We start from the raw sequence: 23,187 nt of genomic DNA on the forward strand, positions 1-23,187 counted from the left end.
AAACTTATTTTTCAATTTTTTTCTCACTTTTTTTACCTTTTACAACTACATTTCACCAAAAATTACAATTTCAAAAAATATGACCAAACACAACTCCAACTTCAAAAATTCTAAAAAAAAGTGAATTTATTTTTAGTATTTATGGCCAAAACGGCAGCTAGTCACAACATTTTGTTAACATTATTGAAATGAAAAAAGCTCGCATGTAAAGAAATTATTAGAAAAAAATCATACAATTGGCTACAACTAATTGGATTAAACAATAGCGATTAATTGATTATTTTAGGTAATATGGTATTATTATTATCATCATCATCATCATCATGAGCAGCAGTATTAGATATTCTATGATTATATAGTATTAAGAAATATTTAAGAAATAGAAAGCTTGTAGTGGAGTAAATACAATTAAACTCAACGGTAAGTTTGAACAGTCCTTAATGGGCTTTATTACAAACTCAGTGAAAGAGAGCACATTAGCCCAACTATCCTAAACCCAATCACGACCGTTCGATCTACTACAACATCATCAAACGGCTTAGATTTAAAGGAAAAAATAAGACCGTTGGAAGTGAAGCGCCGATTATACAGCTTCAAATAGGGTGTCTTTGTTCACTCTCCAAAAATATCCCTTTTTACTCTAAACAGAAAAACAAAAAAAGAGTTTCTCTCAAATGGCTTCAAGAATTGTTCTTCAACAGCAAAATAAAGGTGAGATTTTTGGTTCTTTCTTTCTTTCTTTCTTTCTTTCTTTGTATACTTAGATTTTGAATCTTTTTGTTTTGATTAGTTTTCTTGTTCATTTGATTTGAATAAGTGATTTTCATTTCCAAAAATCCCATGAATCTTATCTTTGTGTTTGATCTTTTAATTAATACTTACCCAAGTCTTTTTTTTTGTTTCTCTTAAAGATGCTTAAATTAAATGTAAACAAGAGAGTCTGAGTAACTTCATTGCTTAGTTTTCTTGTTTGTTTGATTTGAATAAGCGTTTTTGTCGTTTCAAGAAACCCAAATGGTAACCCATGAATCTTATTTTGTTAAAAAAAATCTCATTTCTGTGATGTATCCTTCAATTTCTACTTACCCAAGTTGTTTATTCTTTGTTGTGTCTCTTAAAGATGCTTAAATTAAATGTAAACATGTGTGTATTAAAATTTCTGAAGTATGCTTCATAATTGTTCGTGTCCCAATGACAGACTAAATATTTCTAATGTCTGAATTAAATGTTATGAACTTCAGATGTAAATCTTGTAAGAAAAATGGGGCTTATTGCTATTCTTCAAATGAGTTTCTCGTAATATTCAGGATATAAATTTGTATTTTTATTCGTAAACTAATCGACCTATTTGAGTATTTGTTATTAGGTGAACCTCTTGAAATGTTCTTGATAGATTATTCAGTAAATGATGTTACATAATCAGCCCTTTAAACATTATATTGAATGTTAGTAGTGTTTTGTTTGATACTAAATAGAAATGATGTTATATAATCAGCCCTTTAAATATTATATTGAATGTTAATGGTGTTTTGTTTGATACCAAAATAGAAATGATGTACATAATCAGCCCTTTAAATGTTATATTGAATGTTAATGGTGCTTTTTTTGATACTAAATAGGAATGATGTTAGTTAATCAGCCCTTTAAATATTACATTGAATGTTAATGGTGTTTTGTTTGATTCTAAAAAGAAATGATGTTACATAATCAGCCCTTTAAGTATTATTATTGAATGTTAGTGGTGTTTTGTTTGATATTGATGTCAAAGGTGTTTTGTTTGGTACTAAATAGAAATATTGGTATGTTGTTCAAGTGAGGTAGTAGTCCTTGATAACTAAGTAGAAATGATGTTATATAATCAGCCCTTTAATTATTATTGAATGTTAATGGTGTTTTGTCTGATACTAAGTGGAAATATTTGTATGTTGTTCAGGTGAGGTAGCGGTACCTGGTGCAGTAAAGCAGAAAAAGACTATGGCAGTAGAAGGGAGAAACCGAAAGGCGCTTGGCGATATTGGGAATCTGGCTACTGGACGTGGGGTCGAAGGAAAGCCGCCTCCTCAGGTATCTCGCCCGTTAACAAGGAGCTTTTGTGCACAATTGTTGGCTAATAATGCACAGGCAGCAGCTGAAAATCATAAGGTCATTAAGAAGTTTTTCCAATCAAAATGATGTTATAAAGTACTGATTTTGGTTGTTTGTTTTTACTGTCTGCAGAAATCTGTGGCTGTTAATGTAAAAGGAGCAAATGTTGCTAAAGTACCTGCAGTAAAGAAACCAGCTCAGAAGAAAGCCACAGTTAAGCCAAACCCTGAGGATGTTATTGTAATTAGTCCTGACACTCATGAAAGACTAATGGACAAAAAGATGCAAAGGAAGAAAAAGGCTGCTGAAGACCCAGCAAAGAAGAAATCAACTCTTACTTCAACTCTCACTGCTCGAAGCAAGGTTCGATATATATCCCAACTGATTTGGGATTGAGGCGTAGTTTTTATTGTTCTGTGTTTACATAATTGTGTCAGTTGTACTGATTTTTTTGTCAACATTATAAAGGCTGCATGTGGTCTGAGCAAGAAACCAAAGGACCAGATTGTGGACATTGATGCTGCAGATTTGAACAATGAATTGGCAGTTCTTGAATATGTTGAAGACATTTACAGTTTCTACAAACTAGCTGAGGTATATATTATCTATTGCTTCTGTCTATTTTTGTTTCTTGAAGACATTTCTGTATTTGATAAACTTGAATATTTTGTATGACTTTGCAGAATGAGACCAGAGTTCATGACTACATTGACTCACAGCCTGAGTTAAGCGAAAAGATGAGAGCAATTCTGATTGATTGGCTGATTGAAGTCCACCACAAATTTGAACTTAATCCAGAGACTCTTTACCTCACAATCAACATTGTTGATCGCTACCTCGCCGTGGAAACTACATCAAGAAGGGAACTGCAGTTGGTTGGCATTAGTGCTATGCTTATTGCCTCCAAATATGAAGAAATTTGGGCTCCTGAGGTATAGAACTATGCAAGTTTTGTTCACAATATGAGCTGCTAATGGCTAAAAAAGCTTACAACTTTCTGGATTTGATTTTTCAGGTCAATGACTTTGTGGGCATATCAGACAAAACTTACACTCATGATCAGGTGTTAACTATGGAGAAACAAATTCTTGGAGGTCTGGAATGGTACTTAACAGTGCCAACACCTTACGTGTTCCTTGCACGTTTCATTAAAGCTTCCATACCTGATTCAGAAGTAAGTTCTTTTGACATTCTTGACTACTACTATTTGTGTCACTATGAGTTTATAGTACTAATTGTAACTACTTTTTGAACATTGAAACCAGATGGAGAGCATGGTATATTTTCTGGCTGAGCTGGGGTTGATGAATTATGCAACTATTATGTACTGCTCGTCGATGATTGCTGCCTCAGCGGTCTATGCTGCTCGACACACCCTCAATAGGACACCATTTTGGAATGGGACACTTAAGCTGCACACTGGTTTTTCGGAGTCACAGATAATAGAGTGTGCGAAGTTGTTAGTTAGCTATCATTCTGAGGCTGCAAATCACAAGCTAAAGGTGATTTACAAGAAGTACTCAAGTTCTGAGAGAGGTGCTGTTGCATTATTATCTCCAGCCAAGTCCCTCTTGGCTGCATCATCATCATCATATGCTAGCTAAAGCTAACCAAACTACAAGAAAGAGCAGTACTAGGAAGATGACTTAGTTTTTGTTTGATCAATCAAGAATCCCCTTTGACCTCCTTTTATTTGGTTTCTATAAATAGTGCTACTTGAGCTCCAAGTAGCCATTAGGAAGTTTGAAACTTAAATTCTTGATTGTTGATTCTTATTCTTTTTGCTATGTTGTGAATTGTGTTGTGGATCTATCTATCTTCAGTTTATTCTAATGTTTTCTTTGCTTTTTTAGTTATTCTCTCCTGATCAAGTGGAATTTGTCCACTTCCAGTCTTTCATAGGCATGATAATATGTCCACTTCCAAAAAGATGCAACTTTTCCAAATTATTAGGCAAGAAATATGTGAGGCACAAAAGAAAATGTTAACACAAAAATTTGTATTTGCAGTACTACCTACCTTTAAAAGGAAAACTTTATTTGGTGCTCAAGCAGCACTACTTGAGCTCCAAGTAGGCCATGACAAGAGAATTCTTGTTTTTCTGTTCTTATTCTTTTACCCAACAGTGTTGTGAATTGTTGTGTATCTTTAGTTTTTTCAAATGTTCTTTTCCTTTTTTATTCTCTCCTGATTAAGTGGATTTTGTCCACCTCCAGTCTTTCATAGATTGGCATCATATAATGTCCACTTCCAAAAAGATGCAACTTATCCAGATTAAACAAGAAAAAATATATGTGAGACTCCGGTCGAGAAAAACCTTCCTTATCCTTGACCTACTTCCATTAGAGCATTGAAAGAGAAAGGCAAGTAGCTTTGCTGAGTTTCAAGGACTTTGAAGGGTCATTATTAAGTCAAAAAACCGAAACCGAGCAAAAAAATCACATTTCAACCTTATAACTAGCTCATTTCTGAAAAAATATATAGGGAAATCAGCTCTGGGCTTCAGTAAATGGTCGAGGAATTGGGCCATAGCAACTGTAATACGAGATCCACCAAACAACAGTGAACCCGAGAAAGGCAAACAACTTTGCCGAGATTCAGAGATGAGGAGGTCAAAAAAGTTCAACGTCAATGACTTTAAAGGGTCATTATTAAGTCAAGCAACCGAAACCAAGAAAAAAAAGTTCCACATCAATGACTTGAAAAGGTCATTATTAAGTCCAGCAACCAAAACCGAGCAAGAAAAAAAAAAAAAAAAATCACATTTGAGCCAAATTGTAACTGAATCATTTCTCAAACCAGTAAAAAGGAAATGGTCGAGTTATAAGGCCCAGAAGTGAATTGGGCCTAGCAAATCTAATATGAGATCCACCTTAATGCCACCATTACAACAGTGAAACCAACTCGGCCTGCTCTGTTAAGCCAAACCGACGCATAACACAATTACCCAAACGAGTAGAGATCAAATCTTTACCAGCCAGGTATTTGTACTGGACCTCGTAGTAGAGTATACTAGGCCCAAACCCTTCTCTTCCAACTAAATGGGTTATAACTTTCCATTACCTTAATACTCCCACTTGGGTTACAGGCCCGCGTTACTGAGCCCAGTGAAACTACCATTCTTGTATTTTGGTTATAAAGAATGGAACACTTGCTTCTTTCAACGATGTGGGAGATTTGCAACATTATCCCTCTTTTGCCCTCCATTTATAGGCAAAATTTATTCTCTCTCTAATTTTGTGTAATAAATGAACACAACCAAAACTCTCCCAATGACTTTAAATATACGATATTTTCTCTTTCACTATTCTATGAATTTCGAAATACAATGTATATTCTATACTTTCAACGGCCGGAAGGCTGCCATGAGTAAGTAAGTTTGAGGGATCGAAGGCAATTCTCCCTTCAGCAGACACGTAATCAGTTGCGATACATATAGAAATGCATGTTGTCAAAGATAGGGACGAGTATGCTCAATGACTTTTGTGTGATACATATAGAAATTCATTCTCTCTAATTTTGTGTGATAAAATGACAAAATCAAACTCTCCCAATGACTTTAAATGTACGATATTATCTCTCTTAGTGCTACACTATATCCTCTTCAAACTCCACCTGTGGGATTTCGTTGGGTATGTTGTAATGTCTATTTTACCCTCTAAGCGGCCTAAGAGTTGTCACAAGTACGTATGTTAGGGATTGAAGACAGTTTTTCCCACACCAGACACGTAGCTTACTGAATTAGTTATGATATGAATGAAAATACATGTTATAGAAGATAAGATCGAGTATGCATAATGAAGCGCTCAAGAAGAATGTGTAGGGCATTGAGCAAGGCCAGTCAACACTTCGAAGTACACAAAATATAGGCTGGTACAAAGCAAGTTAATTATCAACCTCTAGTTCTAGTGATACTTTTTATTTTCCATCTTTTCATTTGTTAATACATGTTGTAAACTCACACATTTTAAAGTTAAAATGTTATTCAAAAAAGAAAGAAATATTTTTAAAACTTATTTTCTAAAAATAAGCCACAGACATTTATATGGTGATAAGTAAATTTCATGAATATGAAATAAAAGGAATTAATATTAAATTACTTTCAAATATAAAATTGTAGCATTCTTTTTGACACATTATAAAGGGGAAAAAATGTCACATGTAATAATAAAGTAAAAGGAAAAAAGAAACGAGAAAGGACTGCTAAAGAAAGCACTTGAGCATGTAGATTGTCCACCAATTTGTAAAATTAAAAGTTCTAGAGGCTAAAAACGCAATTCCTGAAAATTTGGGGGAGGAAAATAGCATTTTACTCTTCTTTTTCCCAAGTGGTAAACCTCTGTTAAGGGTTTAAACAAACAACCATAGCAGCAACAGCAGAAACTCAATTCAATTCACAAAATTGTTTGATAAAAAAAAAAAAAAAAAAAAAAAAGCCCAATTTTTATTTCTTTGTAATTTTATTCAATTTGGAAAAATGCCATCAAAGAAGAAGAATCAAAAGTCATCATCAAGGCTATCACAATCAGAAATTAGTAGTGATAATACTCAATCAGATGTTGAATTCACTGAAGAACAACTTAAGTTCTCTCTTCTAGAAGCTTCTAGAAAGTTCCCCAATTTGATTTCTCAAACATCTTTAATTGTTAGAATATCAGAAGATGCTGTTGAAACAGTTGATAATAAAGGCTGTAAAATTTGGATTTCAGAATCTTCAATGCTTGCTAATTCTATTTCACCTGCCTCCATTGTATCGGTAAATTTATGTTTTTTTTTTTACTTTCACGTTTATTGTTGTAATTCAAAAAGATTCTTTTTTTTTTGTTACCTGTGGTGAAGCCAGGATTTTCATTAGAAGGCAAAAGGGAGTCGATATATACAGTATATATACAAAAAATCCTCACTTGCGTAAATTTGTGTTTATTTCATCTCTATGGTTGTAATTCAAAGAGATTCAGTTTTTTCTATACATGCATTATTTACTAGCAGTGGCGTAGTTAGGATTTTCACTAAGGGATATCAATATATAAAGGAGTAAACGTGCGAAGAAGTCAAGATATATATTATATAAGAATTTTTTACCTAGCTATATAGTGTAATTTTTAGCTGCGCCACTGTTTACTAGCTGTTTATTAGGGGTTGATGTGGTTGTTATGCCTTAAACATACATTAAATTATATCTGTGTGTGTGTGTGTGTTTGCTGGTTAAAACATGGAGGCGTTTGGACATGAATTGAGTGATATTTGAAAAAATAAAGTAGCATCTGGAGTTAAGTTGAAAAAGGATATTGAAAGTTGAAGTTGTGTTTGAACATATATTTCACTTGAAAAAATGTTGAAGCTTTGTGGGAGAACTTAGGTTTCGTCTTGAAGAAGCTTCTATATATGCATTATTTACTAGCAGTGGCGGAGCCTAGATTTTCATTAAGGGATATCAAAATATAAAGGAGTAAACTCAAGAAGAAGTCAAGGGGAGTCAATATACATTATATATGCATAAAAAAATTCAAAAAGGCTCATTTTTTTTTCCTTCTATATATGCATTATTTACTAGCTGATGGCGGAGCCAAGAATTTCACTAAGAAGTATTAAAATATAAAGGAGTAAATACATGAAGAAGTCAAGGGGAGTCAATATATAGTATATATGCATAAAAAAGTTCAAAAAGGTTCTTTTTTTCCCTTCTATATATGCATTATTTACTAGCTGGTGGTGGAGCCAGGATTTTCACTAGGGAATATTAAAATATGAAGGAGGAAATACATGAAGAAGTCAAGGGGAGTCAATATATAGTATATATACATAAAAAAGTTCAAAAAGATTCGTTTTTTCTGTACTATATATGCATTATTTACTAGCTGTGGCTGAGCTTGGATTTTCATTTAAGGGTTATCAAAATAAAAAGGAGTAAACTCACAAAGAATCAAATGGGAGTCAATATATAATATATATATACATAGAAAAGATTTTTTTTTATCTAGCTATACAGTGTGATTTTCCGATGAGGGGTGGCTCCGCCATTGTTTATTTGGGGCGGGCAAAAAAGCTCTAAGGTCTGCTGGGGGCTTTAAGTGCAAAGTATAAATAAAGCGTGGGCTTTAATGAAGAAAGACGCAAATGGAGAAAAAGATATATAAATATGTATGTATCGTCCACAACTATTAATTATAAGCATGGCAAAGAAATATATGGACAAAGAAATTGAAAAACAATTACGATAAAATGAAATATCAATTATTTAGTGTCACCTCTTCAGAATTACACTAATTGGCTAGAAAAAGAATGCCTTAGAGCCTTGATGACGACACTAAATGCTCAACATGTTTTTGTGTGTAGAGCGCCTCGCTTCAGGGCTTAAGCACGCCTTTGACAACACTGGTTACGGTTTATGTGGTTGTTATGCCTTAAACCTGCATTAAATTATATCTCTCTGTGTGTGTGTGTATTTGCTGCTTATTGTAGTTATTTCAGGGGTTTGATCTGGTTCTAATGGAAAAAATCATATCTACGTGCATGTGTGTATTGATGGTTGTGCATATTTTACATACGCACACATACTGACGTACATATATATTGAATTCTCTTTAATCTCTTTTGAACATTGAGAAAGTTCTTTTTTTAAATTTTTTGTCCTGTACTTCTGATTTACATCAAGTTGAGTTTCTTTTCTCTTTGATCTGTTGATGTATGAATTTTATGTACCTCTCGTTAACAGCATCCTTAATGTGAGATGAAATCTGTTTGGTCAATAGACTTAATTTGTTTGTAACTGATATGTGTCTATGTTTTTCCTTCGTTTATGAGTTGAGTTCAAATTAGAACTTAACATGAGCCTCTTTCAACTGAAAGAATATAATCACGAGAACAATTAAAAAAGGCTGCATTTATTTTCTCTTTCACGTATTCAAAAGAGATTGTCCTATTGAAGATGTTGAGCCTGTGTGGGCCACATACTGCATGATTGAGATCCAAACTAAACTTTGCTGATGAAGCAGCTTCGAATATGGATCTTTGTTCCAGATAGATGTTTAATAAGGGAAAAAGGAGCAGGTAAAAAATTCGGAAAATGTGTATCAACATAAATATTACTCGAGAAAATATTAAAATCTTTTGAGCTGGTTTGTGATTTGGGAAGAGGGGGTGGTTGCCAAGGCAATGTGCTTTCTCGGGTTTACATGTGCCACATAAGTTATAGTATGTAAAATTGCCCATATGTCGTTGCTTCCTTGTCAACTTTCAACCTTCCTTTGGAATTAAACATTTATCGGTTTCAGGGTTTGATCTTATTTTACTTTCTAATGTTAACAGGTATCCCTTGCTCCTTTGAAGAGACATGAAAGCAACTTCCCGCTTAGCTCATTAGTAGATGAGTGTACAAGGCATTTTGGGCTTGAGTATACAGAAAATGCGGCTCTTGAAGCAGGAAACTTCTTTGCTCTTGCAACTGTTTTCCCATCTTGTAAGGTTTGGATGCAATTTTTTTTTTTTTCCTTTTCTCTGCTGTCCAATTCCTGTTATTTAATTTGAGAATTAAGCATATAAACCTGGACATTGCTTTAAATATATTTTTCTACCGAGCCTGAGATGAAAACAGAGCGATATTCCAAAGAGATTATTAGACTTATAGTAGATTTTATCTAACACATTATTGATTGATCTGCTGGTCAAAATTGGAGGATGATATCTTCCATATACTCGTGCAATCGTGGTGTGGAATATCTACCTCTACTCCATGTTTCTGTTTTCCTATTTCATTTTTTCTTAGCTATTATGTCACTAGGTTCGGTTATATCATTTTTATTGCCTGAATGTGCTGTTTCTCTTTTGAATATATTTGTTATGTTAAAAACTGATATGTTAAAGTAAGACAAGAAGCGAGAACACAGGAAATCACTAATGTGCTTGTAGATTGCTTTATGAAAATCAGTAGGGGCTCTGTATTGTACCAACTAGGAGAAATGAGTGGTAGAAATGTAGTTATCACCAAAAAGAAAAAAAGAGGAAAAAAATTAGTACTAGAAATGTTGTTGGCATCTTCAACTGCTGAATATTATGTCTAGAAGTTCTTCCCGCATTTGGAGTCCTCATTAACTTTGTATCTCCTAGAATTTAGTTGTTGTATCATAGGACAATCATTCTCTAGTTTCTTCTTTGTTCAGCTTGGTTTTACAAGTTGCCTGGTGGATTTCGGTAACTTGTCAAAGTGTCACATTAATATTTGGGGCATTACTCTAATAGGAGTCCCTGAGGTTTCTTATGTGAAAGACCAGTTGCTTGAGGTGTACAATTAGGAACTTTGCATCATTAACTGTTCGTCTCTGAATTTTTCTTACTTAGAAGTCATGAAATTTGTTACCGACTGGCGGCTGGCGCTGATGTTGGCTTGTTATAGTTGTTGTATCTTATTATTTTAAATACTTCTCTTGCCGAAGGTTTTGTTGCATTCTTTCCAAATGGTAGAATTTTGCATTGACTTTACATTGGTCTCTTTGCAGGTTTTAAAAAATGGAGCACGTTTATCTTCAAGCCTCTCATGGAGTATGGGTTCTCCTGCCTCGGGTAGGATTGTTTTTGTTCATCCTATTGGTGATCATACCATAAGGAGTATTGCAAGTGGAAGCAATGGATCATCCAATGGTAGAGTTAGTTCCCTTTTGGTTAGTAAGTGCGAGGAACTATCTTTGTTGCTGGTATCTCGTGATGGAAAATTACCGATGAACAGCTTCATATCCTCCCAATATCCAACCACTGAAACTAGAAATGGTCGAGTTGATACTACGATGGTTTCATCTCCTCGGACTCCAATACATTCGCGCTCTAGACTTAATTCTCCTAGCGCCAGGGAGTTCAATACGCCCAAGGATCAAGAATCAGTGTCGATTTCTTCTGATACAGGTGGTACATCTAGTAACATATTCAACATACGAGAAGTTTTGGTGGATGACCATTCAAAGAAACTCATACAAACCTGTACAGCTTCGTGGTTGTGTTCTCGCATTTTACTCTCTGGAAATCTTGTGATTGTCCCACTGCTTTCAAGGCTGTGTTTTTTCCAGGTTACAGGTGCTTCTCCTCCACAAAGTTTGGGGGACTATGATAATATTGCTTTCTCTGTAGATCATAAAACAAAAGTGGTTCTACATTTACCCCAGGATACCGAAATGGGAACTCCAATAAGAAGTTTATCATCATCAGAGCTTGAATATAGAAATATCAACAGTAAGGAAGAAGTTGACTGCCCAAAATTGGGTGGTCTTTCTGAAGAATTTGCAGTTCTAATGGACATAATAATATCGTCAGCTGTGAAGGGTACAATGGCTAGGTATGCTCTCTTTCTAATGTAAATATCAGGTTTTTTCTAAAAGCATATAACTTTTGGTACCATGGCAAAACTATCCTTAGAAATATAGGGATCTGCTTGCTTTCTGGGTATTGAAAGTTGCAGTTCTAAATAAGCAAAATTATCCTTAGAAATATTGTCTTTCTGAAGAATTTGCGATGCAACAAAATCAGTTGTAGAGAATGGCCACTATTTTATCATATGTTTAATGTTCAGTTGTCAATATTTCAGCATGGGTTTACGACCTACAAAGGGGGTACTTCTTCATGGGCCACCTGGAACTGGAAAGACTGCTTTGGCGCGGTTATGTGCTCATGAAGCTGGTGTAAACCTATTCTCTGTCAATGGGCCTGAAGTAATTAGTCAATATTATGGCGAAAGCGAACGGGCATTGAACGAGGTCTTTGATTCAGCGAGTCAAGCAGCTCCTGCCGTGGTTTGCTTTGTCACTTTTTAATCGAGTTCGGATACCTTCTGTTTCAATAGTAAACTTTCTTGTGTTCAAATGTCACAACATAGCTGAAATAGAAGTTTCAGAGCTTAAATCATAATGTGCAATGCCAAAGAAATGGAACATAGAACTTCTGTAGAAGGAAGTCACAATGGCATATCATTTTAAGGATAGAATCTTTTTGACATGTATGAACTGTGGGAAACTAGTAAATATTACAGCATCATCTTAGTGCCAATTTCAATGAAAATTACCACTTTTACTACTCAAAAAAAAAAAAAAAATCAAGGAAAGCTATGATAAGTCCATTTAAAAGTTTTTGCGGTTTAATTTTTGTTACTTTGTAATTGGTTTCCTTCTACTACGTTTTAGTCCTGATCCATGAATATTATATCTTCTTAGACGTTCTTATTAGAAATTGGTTGCACTACGGTAGTTCATGAATTGTAACTCTAGATTATTTCTCATTCATAAACTATGGCAGTCTTAACATTTGAACTCTGTGTGCTATATAATATTAGTGTTTGTTCCATCATCTGAATGAACTTCTTTCCTATAGAATTAACTCTTCAGTTTTGCCAAGCAACATCTATTTTACAAGGTAAAAGCAAAGTGAAAGTTTTTCTAAAGCAACATTGTGGATGCCAACCATGTGTATTGAGTTATAAGAAAAGATATTGCTGAAACGGATAAACATATCTGAAGATTGGCATAGCGGCACAGCCTAGCATGTCTAACCCTATGAGATTCACACCAAGTGTAGTTAGCTAACCATATTTTCCTTTGGCCGAATAAAAGTGAATCTGATTTCTGTATCTTTGCTGTAATACAAACCTTACGTCATGGTTGCTGCAATATATAGGCTTTCTACTTTCAAATGTCAATTAAGTAACTTTTCCATAGGTCAGAGCCTTTTTCATTTGCAGGTCTTCATTGATGAGTTGGATGCTATTGCGCCTGCTCGTAAAGATGCAAGTGAAGAGCTTTCTCAAAGAATGGTAGCTACTCTGTTAAACTTGATGGATGGAATAAGAAGAGCTGATGGAGTACTTGTTATTGCTGCAACCAATCGACCTGACAGTGTTGAACCAGCTCTTAGACGACCTGGAAGACTTGACAGGGAAATTGAAATAGGTAACTGCAAAATCTTATCAATTATTTGTATCGGACTTTATCATTACAATAAATGACTTGGATATCTACTGCAAATTACTGACCTCTCATATAATCATTTAATCTTCTTTCTCAAGGTTCCCAGGGAAGGTTGTTTACTTCAGCCCTTCCCGTGACATTTTTGTGGTTTTGCTTCTTCTTCTTATTTTTTTTTAAAAAAAAAAATAAAAAAAAATTGTAACTGATAGTGAGATATTCTTTTCTTAAGGGAATGCCTTCCCTCCCTTTGTACAATTCATTTATATAGGTTCCTATTTTCCTTTTCAACATTGTGATGGTAATTACATGTAACTAAGAAGTTCCTACAAGTAATATTGAATTAGGTCGAGACATTCAATGCTAAGATTCTGTAAGTTCATCGGCCAGTCATTACTGGTGTTAATCTTCAAATTCTTGTTATGAGTCGACTGAGCATAGTCAATAATTGCTTAGAGTAATCCCAGGATCTTTGACTTATTCAATGTGCTCCAAACTTGAGCTCAACTTCCTTTTTTGATTGATGTGATGTATTACTTCTCATTTCATGGAAAAATTTGTTTAGGTGTACCCTCTGCCAGACAACGGTATGAAATACTACATACACTGCTTGATGAAATGGAACACGTTCTTTCGGACAAGGATGTTCAAGAAGTTGCAACAGCTACACATGGTTTTGTGGGCGCTGACCTAGCTGCTTTGTGCAACGAAGCAGCTTTGAATTGTCTTCGCGAACATGTTGAGTCAAAAACAAGCTTTGGAAATACTCAGTGTAAACCTTTAATGCCAACATTTGATGCATGCCTTGGGAGGAATGGTACCCATTGCTTACAAGACAATAAAGACCTTTCTTCTGACAGTGATTCCGAGGGTGCATCTATTTCAGAAGCATGTATTTCATCAGATATTCCAAGAAACTTTACTAGCATGGCACAAACAGACACTCTTAGGATCACTTATAAAGATTTTGAAAGGGCTAGAATGAAAATAAGGCCAAGTGCTATGAGAGAGGTATGTTTTACCGTTTTTATAAATTTTTTGTTGTTAAACATTGTTGGAAATTATGTTTGGTGATGTTCTCGATGTTGATGTGCTGGTCACTTCCAGATATCGTATGATTACACGTTTCAGAAAGCAGGCTATTTCTTTTATGGTTTTTGACCGTCGACCTTGCAGTTTGTGGATTGACCCCAGTCAAATTGCATTATTGAGTCATTTTTGTAAAGGATCAAATTTTAACATGCCTTTGATTGATTTAGTGCAGCAGGGGTATGCTTTCATCCTGTAAATGGAGTTTATTCTGTAAATACTTTGCAAATTAAATCATCTTTAGTTTCTTTTCATCATTTGAAGTTCCTGCTGCCTGTTGTTTCGAGAAATTTACATACGACCATTTGTATAGACATCTGGGGTTGCAGTCTGCACTGCACTGAATTATTTCCTCTCAATATCAGGTTATACTTGAGGTTCCAAAGGTAAACTGGGATGATGTTGGAGGGCAGAGGGAGGTTAAGATGCAACTCATAGAAGCTGTTGAATGGCCTCAGAAACACCAGGAGGCTTTCAAGCGTATTGGCACTCGTCCCCCTACTGGAGTTTTGATGTTTGGTCCTCCAGGATGCAGCAAAACATTATTAGCTCGTGCAGTTGCTTCTGAAGCAGGGTTGAACTTTCTTGCAGTGAAAGGACCTGAGCTTTACAGCAAATGGGTGGGTGAATCAGAAAAAGCTGTCAGGACACTATTTGCAAAGGCTAGGGCGAATTCTCCTTCAATTATATTTTTTGATGAAATAGATGGCCTTGCTGTCGTACGTGGCAAAGAAAGTGACGGGGTTTCTGTGGCAGATCGGGTCATGAGTCAACTTCTTATTGAATTGGATGGTCAGTGTTCCACACTTAAAGGACTTTACAGCTGTTTCTACACTAGAAGTCTATCGAAGAACATTAGTGGTCATTATACTTCAATGTTGTTTGTGTTTTGGTCAGCAAGTTAAGTAGGTGGCTATCTGACTAAGCAGATTCTTGAAATGACACCAGATAACCATTCTGTCAAAGCTCAACTTCAAATTTTAAACGGTTACAAAACTACATTTTTCAGGGGTTACTGTACTTTAATTGGTAGAACTAGGATTCCAACATTGCAAATCAGTTCAAAATTGTCTCAGTTTCATTATGTATGAGGAATCTCTTGATTGTCAAAGTTTTGATTGCCTTAATGGGAATTATACAATTCTTTTTTTAAAGGTTTACACCAGAGAGTTAATGTCACTGTTATTGCCGCAACAAATCGGCCAGACAAGATTGACCCTGCTCTTCTAAGACCAGGTGAAATCCGTTGTACCTCCTTTTATGTTAAATTTTTCTCCTACTACCCAGTGCCTTGCTTGAAATATGTTAGTGTTACTTAAAGATAATGCTATTCTTGTCAGGACGTTTTGATCGATTGCTGTACGTCGGACCTCCAGATGAAAAAGACAGGGAGGCAATATTCCACATACATTTGAAGAAGATGCCATGCAGTTCTGACATATGCATTGAAGAGCTAGCTCGTCTAACCAGCGGCTGTACTGGTGCTGACATATCACTAATATGTCGTGAAGCAGCTATAGCAGCTATTGAAGTAAATTTACTATCTCCTCCTTACCCCTCTCTTATTGTATGCGTTCTTTTTCTTTGTCCTAACCTTTTCTGGCATCAGGAAAACCTTGATGCGTCTGAAATAACAATGGAACATCTGAAGGCTGCTATTAGGCAAGTGCCTCCATCTGAAGTTCATTCTTACCAGGAGTTATCAAATAGGTTTCAGAGGCTTGTGCACTCAGATCCTTTGAAAGATGATTAGTGTCATCAATGATTGCTAATACAGATTAAGCCGAATTCCATGCTGGTAGATTCTCATCCATTGTCCTCCTTTCCCTTGGTTTAGTAATCTGGATCCACTGTTATTGTCTTCATTAAATGCTCTGGTTGAATAATAATACCTTGTGCTGCGTGGTACTTCTTCGATTACTGACATCTGGTTATGATTCAAGTCTTCTTTGCACAGATGGATCCTGTTGCCATAATTTACCCATCTCATGTTAAAACCAGAAATACACTGCAAGTATGTAAATGCAGTTGATCTCCACAAGCTAATGATTTAGATGCATCATGGGGGAGTCTATTCCATACGGTGAGGGCATGAACTTCTGGTCGTGGAAGCTTTCATCAGCAGGGCCAGAGCGATTGTTTCTATTGGTCAATTTCAACTATTTCATGCCATCAACGAGCGGTCTGTGCAATATAGTGAGCGACAGCTATTCAGTGAGTAATGTTTTGAGATTTTATTCTGATCCTTCAACGAATTGTTTGCAATCAAGGCTTCAATACGAATGAAATGTTCAATACGATGGTGGTATTAAGAAGATAGCAAGGAAGCTCCACTATAGATATTTCTGGGGTTTGCTCTAAATGGAGACCAGAAAACCAGAAGACTGCACTATGGATGATGTGTTTTAGTTCATGGTATCTTGTGTAGTATTCATATACATTACTTGTAAGCTATACAGAACCACAGTGGTATACATATATACCACTGTGGTTCTGATTGAATAGACCTTTCACATATATTTTCTATTTATGGCAAATCACAGATTAGCAATTCTTGATTGGTGATGTTTGCACTAGTGCACAATCCAATTCTGAAGCAGGCATCTAAAAAGGATGTTGCATTGTTGCTAGAGTCCATATCATTAAAATAGGTACTAACTTTTTGGTTTATTAATAAAAGTAATGCAGTATCATACATTCTTCAGATATAAGAAATTTGAGGTACAAATACAATCTATCAGTTTGCACTAAAAAGCAACATCTTATTTATGGTATGAAAAATGTGTGTAAATAACCCCCTTAGTAATATCTCTACACATTATTGAAGGTGACTAGTATAGGCTTTAAAGGCTTGCAACTAGGAAGTACTGGCACATACTCATATTAGTTTTCTACCTAACAATATTTTCTAAAATTATTGGATAACTAAACACTACAATATAAACTTTGCCAGTGTGTTAATATATATAATAGGCCAAATACATAAGCAGTCCCTTAAACTTGTCATAAAATTTCATTTTGACACCTAAACTAATACTTGTTCCTATTAGACCCTGTAACACATATCAAATTGTGTCTATTAAACACAAACAATGAGAGTTACACTTTTGTTGAGCGCGTGACACTATGACAATTCATATTTTCTGTCTCTCTTTTAATTGGAAATCTATATTCCATTTGCTAAAAACAACTACTCTGTTGGCGTGATATTCCATTCAAGCACTGTGAGATGTTCCTTACCCCAAAATCTCTTTACCAGAAGAAGAAGAAAAAGAACAAATAAACAAAAAATTGAGGGATGGAGAGATTTGGTCAAATCTGTCAAGCTAATCTATTGATTTCTTCTACTTTGATAAGCATTTATCCGACAATCTCAACTTGCCAACCCCTCCAATACCAATTTTTCATTTGTTTAAATTTCTCCTAATTTGACCAAAAAAATTTGATTTATCATCTATAATTAATAGATCATCCTATAGGGAAATAATATTAATCACGAAAACCTCAATTCTGCCGGCGGCTAAACCATCTCCTCCGCCGGTGTAGAGAATGGGAGTGGTGGGAACTAGGAATTTAGCATAACAACAACAATGTATGCATTCCCTGTCAATACGAGGTTGTTATAACGGTTTTTTCATTTTTGGTGATTCTTTTTTTTTAAAAAAAAAAAAAAAAATTGAAATACACAAATTGAGGGAATATAAGAATTTTGTTTCTTTCATTATTATACACATGTCATTGACTTATTGGTCCACTTTCCATGTCAGCGAGATTGTAAATCACGCACTTCATTCTTAAATGAGATTGTAACTTAAGTGTTTAATAGACATAATTTAATAGGTGTTGGAGAGTTAAAATAAAATTTTATGACGAGATTAAGGACTGCCTATATATTTGGCCTATATAATAACTCCTTAGTTTCAGTTGGGTTCACTGTTTATTGTGTTAATGTGCTTATATGCACTAATAGATCATCCTTAGTAGATAATCTTTTTCATGTAAATTATAACACACTCAATTTGCAATAGAGCATATTATTACATAATTACTTCAAATGGGGTCACTTTTCCACTTTCCTTTTCTTTCATTGGACTTCATCTTGTTCACACACGCTCTCTCTCTCCTTTCCTTTTGAATCTTAAACTATTTTGGGGAAAGTGTATCTCTCTTTCCACTTCATAGTTTATATTTCCTCAATCTAATCATAATATCTGTACAACCTCATCTATTGTTTCTGTGACAATGTAGCAGAGTTTTTTTCTAAAAGAGAATCTTTGTGACCTTTGACTTGAGCTGTAAATGCACCTTTAATAGCCACCTCATCAATTCAGTTTGGTTGGGTCTTGATATACAAGCATTATTAAGTTCATGTCGGATTAAATGATAACTTAAGAAAACAGTGAAAATTAGTACTTAACTAATTGGATTAATATTAATTAACTTATCATAAGCAAGTGATTAACACAAATGATGTTGTCATAAGTTTGGTTTAAACACTAATGTGAGCATATATATATTATATTTGTCCATTACTGTCCCCACTACTAGCCACCCTATGACCCACAAGTAAAATCAGATATTTAAAGTGATTAACGTATCTACGTAATGAGTGCTTGAAAGCACATGCATAAGCATTTCCAAAATTAGAGCTGGAAATATCTAACAGAAACACGTTATTATACATTGAGGTGCTCAATCGAGATAAATCATAATTAGAATATCTAAATAAAATTTATTGACAAGTTCAAAAGTTATCTATTCCGCCTTTATTTTTTTTTCCATAAGATACTACCCCCTAGTTCTACTAGCCACCCTATGACCCCATCTAGGTTCTCATCCACATGGCCCCCAATAAAACTCCATAGAAAAATCATAAGAAAAAAAGCATCTGCAACAGTAACATAAATAAAAAGCTGGAAGAAACAAGATCCACCTCGAACACCCCTCCACAAAACTCTCTTCCTCACCCCACTATCCTTACACCTAAAATTCCCACAATTCCAAAAATTAAAATTAAAAAAAACCACCATTTTCTCTCTTTTTCTTCAACACCCAAAAATCAAGATTCTTCACTAGTAGAGAAATATTGTGATAAAGACAAACACCCATCTCATAAAAATCTCATTTTTCAATTGTTACACTTGTCTTTTTCCAGCCCCATATCTTCACATAGACTATTTTGTCTGATTATAGCCTTGGTTTTAGATTCTTTTATGCCAATCTTTAAGTTCCCATAAAAGGTGAGATCTTTTTGTTTTTTGTTTTTTGTTCTTCCCCTTTTGATGTTGGTAATGTTCAAGCTAGTTTAAGTACTTGTAATAGTAATCCATCAAGTGTACTTGCTATGATTAAGTTGGAATAGTCATAAAGGTGAGATCTTTACACAAAAAAATCCAAGCTTGTATCAATTTTGGCTGTTTTGAAAGATGAGGGAAGAAGATTCAAATTGGTTTGCTAAATGGGACGAAGAATTGCCTAAACCTGAAGAATTAATGCCTTTATCTCAAACCCTTATTACACCTGATCTTGCTATAGCTTTTGATATTCCAAACCCTACTAGCCCAAATCCTCAAAACAAGCAACAACAAACACCACTTGTTCAATCATCTCAGCCTAATTCATCAGCTGAATTTGAGTCTGGTGAGCTAAATGGGCCTGGTGGTGGTGGTGATGAACCGGCCCGGACCCTTAAAAGGCCCAGACTTGTGTGGACCCCACAGTTACATAAGAGGTTTGTTGATGCAGTTGCTCATTTAGGGATCAAGAATGCTGTTCCCAAAACTATAATGCAACTGATGAGTGTCGATGGGTTAACGCGCGAAAATGTGGCTAGTCATTTGCAAAAGTATAGGCTTTATTTGAAAAGAATGCAGGGTCTTTCTAATAGTGGAAGTGGTGGTAGCAATGCTCAATCTTTATCAGGTGCTGATCCAGCAATGGATAATTTGTTCGCTAGTTCGCCTGTTCCAGCGCATTTTCTGCAGCATCCGGTGAGGGGTAGTTCGGATCATTTCATGCCGTTTGTGCCACATCACCATCATATGGGAGTTGTTGTTGGACACCATCCACAAGTTCAACAGCAGTATAGGCAATTTGGGTCACCGGGGAACGGGCATTTTGAGCATCCTTTTTTGTCTAGGCAGCAATCACAGCAGCAGGTTCAGAGAATGGGGGCATCAGGGCATAATGGTAATTATGTGGAGGATGTGGATTCAGCCACAACCGGAGTTAACGGGAGGAAGGTACTTACTCTGTTTCCAACAGGGGATGATTGATATTAAGGGTAACCGTTGATTTTTAGCCTGTCGATTTGACTTGCTATGTATTCTAGAATTTAAGTTGAATAACATTTGCCTCTTTGTTTTAGTACCTTTTAATTGGATTAGTGGTGTTTCAGTGTTAATATTATCTATATGGAGTTGTTGGTATGGTCTTCAACTCTTAATGGAACTGTGGAAATCCCCCTTTTATAAGAATCTGGATTTGATGCTTTTAGTGTCAGTCCTGGAATTGTTCAGTTAGATGAATTGTAAGGTTGTAATTATGTTGTGACGAGTTTGACTTGTTTAATTGTCCCTTACATTTTTATTTGTCATGCTGAGCCACTGAAGTATTTTTGTCACTGTTGGTTTGGGGAGAATGAATGCATTTTCCCCCTCTGAAATGCCAAAGTAAGTAGAAACCTGCTATGAATCTCTGTCCTCAGTATTCTTGGTTGAAGTACAGTCAGACCTCTCTATAACAATCATCCTCTACAACAACATTTCACTATGACAGCCATATTTTCTGTGGAACTGATCATTCATGTTATGTGATATTATATGTTCTCTATAACAACATTTCGTAGCAGCCAAAAAATATTGAAACAAACGATGTTATAGAGAGGTTTGACTGTAGTAGATGAGTGGTAAACTCGTCAAGTGCAGGAGCCTTGTAATCGTCTGGTTTTTAACGGTTTACTATATGCCAAAGGACTTCTTCTTATAACTGTATGAGCTCCTCTCCATCTGTTTTTCGTTCTATGTAGAAAACTTCATCAGCTCTTACTTCTTCTTATAACTGTATGAGCTCCTCTCCATCTGTTTTTCGTTCTATGTAGAAAACTTCATCAGCTCTTACTTTTCCCATTGTTCGTGTGTGTCAAAATCCTCTTTCCTTTTTTCTTTTTTCCTTTCTTTTTTTCCTTTCTTTCATGTTCTTCACTCTGGAAGTGGGATGGAAGATCATCCTTGCGATAAGAGTTTTACTCTTGTAAAATCAAATGCGAATCAATCTACTAAGAGAGTACCATGGGTTTCCTTACTTCAGTGGCTAGAACCACAAGAATTATGTATGTAACCATGCATGACTTGTATTTCTTTTCATCTTAAAACATATTTGCCTTTGAGAGGACTGGAACATGAGAACTTTATACTACTTGATTAATTAGGATTGGATGCAGAGTTGAGTGTCATTGCTATTACTTTGTTCCCTTATTTGTTTTACTGATCTGAACAAATTCATCATTTGTGGTTTTAAAATAAGAATTGAAGTATTTCCTCACTGGCCATGTGGTGCTGCCTGTATCTTCAATTTATATATAGTTTTTTATTTACTATAATTTCAGTCTTTCAAGACAACTAAAATCTAGTTTAAATGTTAATTATATGCAAATTGCAAGTAGATCAATAGCCTTCCAACTTTCCTGAAGTTCTTTCTTGGTCCCGGTAACTGTTTCTTCCATTTTTATTTTCCATGCCGAGGTAAATTGGTAAACACCCCCACCCCGCCCTGAAACGGTAAAATAGATCGAAACATGCACCTTCTAAAAATCTGTCAGTTTTCTTGCTTGAAGTGGTAGTGGTAAACTCTTCAAGTGCAGGAGCCTTGTAATCATCTGGTTTTAATGGTTTACAATATGCCAAGAGACCTTTTTCTTATATGGTATTAGCTCCTTCCCATCTTTTTTCCCTTCTGTGTAGAAAACCTTACTAGCTCTTGCTCTTCCCGTTGTTCGTGTTTGTCAAATTTCTGGCTCCTTTTTCTTCCCCTTCTTTTCTCGGGAAGTGATCCAGAACTATAAATCATATGTGAAATGAGTACCATGATTTTTTCTACTACAGTTGCTTGTATCACAAAGAATAATATAAACCTTTCTGGTTAGGTATTACTCAATCATGTACTATAACTTTAGGAGGATCCGACACGGGTGGAGCAACACTTTCGAAGAGTCCGAGTAACTTAGCTTAACAAATATTTTCCCTTTTGGACTTCCTCATTGCTATTACTTTGTTCCTCTTTATTTGTTGTTACGTTGCTCGGACTTTTCAAAATATCGACGGGTGTGTGTCGGATCCTCCAAAAGTAGTCATTTTTTGGAGGATCTGACACAGGTGTGACAACATTTTTGGAGAGTCTGAAGTACACATTTTTTTATTTTATTTTTTTGTACTGATCTGAGCAAATTCATTGTTAGTGGCCTAAACTGATACAGTGTTAGTGGGGACTAATAGTATTTCTTGTTCTTTTCTCTTGTGTAATTTTGAAGTATTTGCCCAATGGCCATGTGGGGTGCTAGCTGTATCTTTTTACATATAATTTGGATTGGATTAAGCCTAGAGTTCTGTCCAATATTGATTGGTGTTGCCAACTCAAATTTTGTCATATATTAACATCTTGTCACTGTCTTTCAGTATAATGCCCAAAAATATCTATTGAAAACTGATAAAGACAGTATATATATATATATATATATATATATATATATATATATATATATAAGTGTCCATGAGAGACTAACACAGCTGTGAATGCTTGTACCAAAAGTTTTATAAATTGTACACGCAATGAATATTTGTATCAAAAGTTATATAAATTGTATACTTTGACCAACTACTTTTTTATCCCACGTGGACTTATGTCATAGTACTGAATATTTATTCTCTTCTCATGTATACACATATGCACTTCAATTTTAATTCTCTGACATATTTATTTTCTCCGTGGACTTTTACTTGTTCACTTTTGATTTTTCACGTTCTTGCTGAATATTTTTCTTTTCTAATATATATAAGTGTCCAAGAGGGACGAACAC

The 23,187-nt window shown here is 35.2% G+C and overlaps 3 protein-coding genes across 5 annotated transcripts; all 3 read left to right on the plus strand.

The window, feature by feature from the left end:
* The first annotated feature begins 604 nt into the window (after nt 1-604).
* LOC132607574 (G2/mitotic-specific cyclin S13-7-like) lies at nt 605-3,918 on the plus strand. 2 transcript variants are annotated; one of them, XM_060321602.1, is made up of 7 exons: nt 605-711; nt 1,934-2,142; nt 2,218-2,448; nt 2,554-2,679; nt 2,769-3,017; nt 3,101-3,259; nt 3,351-3,918. In XM_060321602.1, exons 1-7 carry the CDS (start codon nt 675-677, stop codon nt 3,687-3,689), a joined length of 1,350 nt encoding a protein of 449 aa, XP_060177585.1. In that variant the 5' UTR covers nt 605-674; the 3' UTR covers nt 3,690-3,918. The 2 variants fall into 2 exon arrangements, with proteins under 2 accessions (XP_060177585.1, XP_060177586.1); XM_060321603.1 differs by having other exon boundaries at nt 1,934-2,064.
* A 2,547-nt stretch (nt 3,919-6,465) lies between these two features.
* LOC132607575 (calmodulin-interacting protein 111) lies at nt 6,466-16,672 on the plus strand. Of its 2 annotated transcripts, none has more exons than XM_060321605.1 (11): nt 6,466-6,841; nt 9,394-9,549; nt 10,581-11,407; nt 11,657-11,861; nt 12,803-13,010; nt 13,591-14,036; nt 14,480-14,906; nt 15,270-15,350; nt 15,455-15,645; nt 15,724-15,912; nt 16,072-16,672. In XM_060321605.1, the coding sequence occupies exons 1-10, from the start codon at nt 6,563-6,565 to the stop codon at nt 15,865-15,867; spliced, it is 2,964 nt and encodes a 987-aa protein (XP_060177588.1). In that variant the 5' UTR covers nt 6,466-6,562; the 3' UTR covers nt 15,868-15,912; nt 16,072-16,672. The 2 variants fall into 2 exon arrangements, with proteins under 2 accessions (XP_060177588.1, XP_060177587.1); XM_060321604.1 differs by having other exon boundaries at nt 6,467-6,841; nt 16,058-16,672.
* Nucleotides 16,673-18,963: 2,291 nt separating this feature from the next.
* LOC132607577 (transcription factor MYBC1-like) lies at nt 18,964-20,702 on the plus strand. Its single transcript, XM_060321606.1, has one exon. The coding sequence runs from the start codon at nt 19,541-19,543 to the stop codon at nt 20,387-20,389; it is 849 nt and encodes a 282-aa protein (XP_060177589.1). The 5' UTR covers nt 18,964-19,540; the 3' UTR covers nt 20,390-20,702.
* Nucleotides 20,703-23,187: the final 2,485 nt, after the last annotated feature.

This window comes from Lycium barbarum, chromosome 8, assembly GCF_019175385.1.
Source record: "Lycium barbarum isolate Lr01 chromosome 8, ASM1917538v2, whole genome shotgun sequence".
Lineage (NCBI taxonomy): Eukaryota > Viridiplantae > Streptophyta > Magnoliopsida > Solanales > Solanaceae > Lycium > Lycium barbarum.